The sequence below is a fragment of the Acanthisitta chloris genome, unplaced genomic scaffold, assembly GCF_000695815.1.
Source record: "Acanthisitta chloris isolate BGI_N310 unplaced genomic scaffold, ASM69581v1 scaffold16159, whole genome shotgun sequence".
NCBI classification, from domain to species: Eukaryota; Metazoa; Chordata; class Aves; order Passeriformes; family Acanthisittidae; genus Acanthisitta; species Acanthisitta chloris.
Window position 1 is genome coordinate 38,134 of NW_008693275.1, and position 2,025 is coordinate 40,158.

The window sequence follows — 2,025 nt, forward strand, 5'->3', positions numbered from 1 at the left end:
ATGCATACAAAACCTTGCAATTCTTTCCTTTTTAAGCAGTTTTACTCAGATTTGGGAAGGAAGAGTTCTTATGATAAAGCTTTGCTCCAATTCCATGATGAACAAAGAGGAAAAGAAAGAATTACATCACATGATTGCATTTGTCTGTGGCCTCTGCAAACTCAGAGTGAGAGCAGTGGGACAAGAGGCTCCCAAAACCCCTCAAAAAGCACAAACTAAAACCTTGAGGAGATTAGTTCAGATATTCTGAAGTACTAGTGCTCTGTCTAGAGATTTCTTTGAAATTGGGCAGGAAAAAAAGAGGCAGAAGCAACACACACTAAAGAATTAATCTGACAAGTGTATATGCATAATAATCACAGTCAAAACCCAGTCCTGAAGTCAGAAGAATCCACACAGGGTAACTCCCAACACTCCAATTTGTGCCAGAAGAAATGGGGTAAAACAACAATCAACCAACAAAAAATACTTCCCAATGATCCTTTTAAAACTTAATCCTACTTTCATCTTTGCTAAATTCAAGTCAGAGCTTGAAACTATTCCTGTTCAACAAGACTAGGCTTCTTAGTGACTTAAAAAACTAATCTAAAACCTCATTTGCTCAACTGACCACACTGACAGGGAGAGGAAATGGAATCCAGTTTATCACTTTAAGCAACACTTAAATAATTAAATGTTGTAAAGAGCATTTCATTCCTTCTCTATGCAAATATGATCCTTAAGTGAGGGATTTGACTACAAGAAATATACTGACAGGTGAGGGAGAAGTCACTTAATTAACCTGGAATGTCTTTTTCTTTGTGGGGAGGGGGAACAAAAATAAGTATCTGTTTAAAGAAAAAAATCAACTAGAACGAAGCAGGGCAAAAATCACCCAGGGCAGGCACCACCAGGCCATCACCCCACAGCTCAACAGACAAACACACTCTGAAGCAGCAAAATTAAGCACCAAAACAGAATTTTCCCGGATGGAAAAGCATCCAGAGCACACCAGAGCAACCATGGGAAGCAGGATGAGAGATCTCTCCTCTCTTCCCAGCACGGAGAAACAAAGTGGCCAGAGATAAAGAGCACACACACTCCCAGGCACCAGAATTGCCAACCGTGGGTTTCTGAGCAGCGATTTAATTTCCTAATCTGTTGAAAGGGGGGCTGAAAGAAGCCAACCAGAAAATAAATACCAACAAATCAGAATGTGCCTCACAACCTCGGCCCTGCGAAGCTGGAATGAAACCTCCCTGCAGATTGGCTTCTGCCTGCATGTAGGCAGTGGCATGTACCACCGCACAACGCCAAGCTCCACCTCTGCTATGTAAACAATATCCTCAATTTAAACCACCGCTTGTGTTTTTGTTAGCCCGATGTAAAGAAATTAAAAGGTCCTTCCCCAAATAACTCCAGTGGCCAGAGCTGGAATGAACCTGGAAGGTGAAGCTTTGGGCCTGGTTTTAAAGGGAGAGATGTTATTATGATAATTAATGCGTTTTAAAAAAAAGGAAAGTCTCACCAATTCTTCGTAACTTCTATAATGCTCATTTCCTTGCCAATCCAACCTCTTAGGGAGCAACTAAATAAAGGAAAAACAAACAAAAAATAAAACCGAGTGGTTAAAGGAGGGATACAGATCCCATCCACAACGATGTGTGCGGAAGGGGTGGGAAAAGCTGACACGACGGAGCGGCAGAAACTTGAATGACTTGCAAAGGAAAAACTTTTGACTACAGCAAGAAGAGACGATTTCATCAGAGCCCACACAGACCTGGTGCTGCTCCAGCTCCTGCACCAGCACCTGCAGAGAGAAAACACAGAGTCAGCGACAAGCCAGGCTGTGAATCCTCCAGGGCAGGAAGGCACAGGGGACACAGCTACCCCCCATGTGCCCACGACCCTCCGCGCTGTCCCCGCGCGCCCAGGTGAGGCTGCAACCGCCCAGACTCACCTTCAGCGCCCTCCGACAGGGCCCGGTGGTCAGGAACCGCGCGATAAGGAAGTAAAGCTCTGCAAGAGACGAGACACGGCGGGGGA

General features: G+C 44.5%; 1 protein-coding gene across 1 annotated transcript in view; it reads right to left on the reverse strand.

Annotated features, from left to right (window-relative positions):
- The window catches only part of LOC103810133 (bromodomain and WD repeat-containing protein 1-like), a gene marked incomplete at its 5' end in the record, with an annotated part of 37,436 nt that extends 35,419 nt beyond the window's left edge, over positions 1 to 2,017 (reverse strand). The window contains 3 exon segments of the mRNA XM_009083022.1: positions 1,508 to 1,567; positions 1,760 to 1,789; positions 1,940 to 2,017. Coding sequence (XP_009081270.1) covers positions 1,508 to 1,567; positions 1,760 to 1,789; positions 1,940 to 2,017 — 168 coding nt within the window.
- Positions 2,018 to 2,025: the final 8 nt, after the last annotated feature.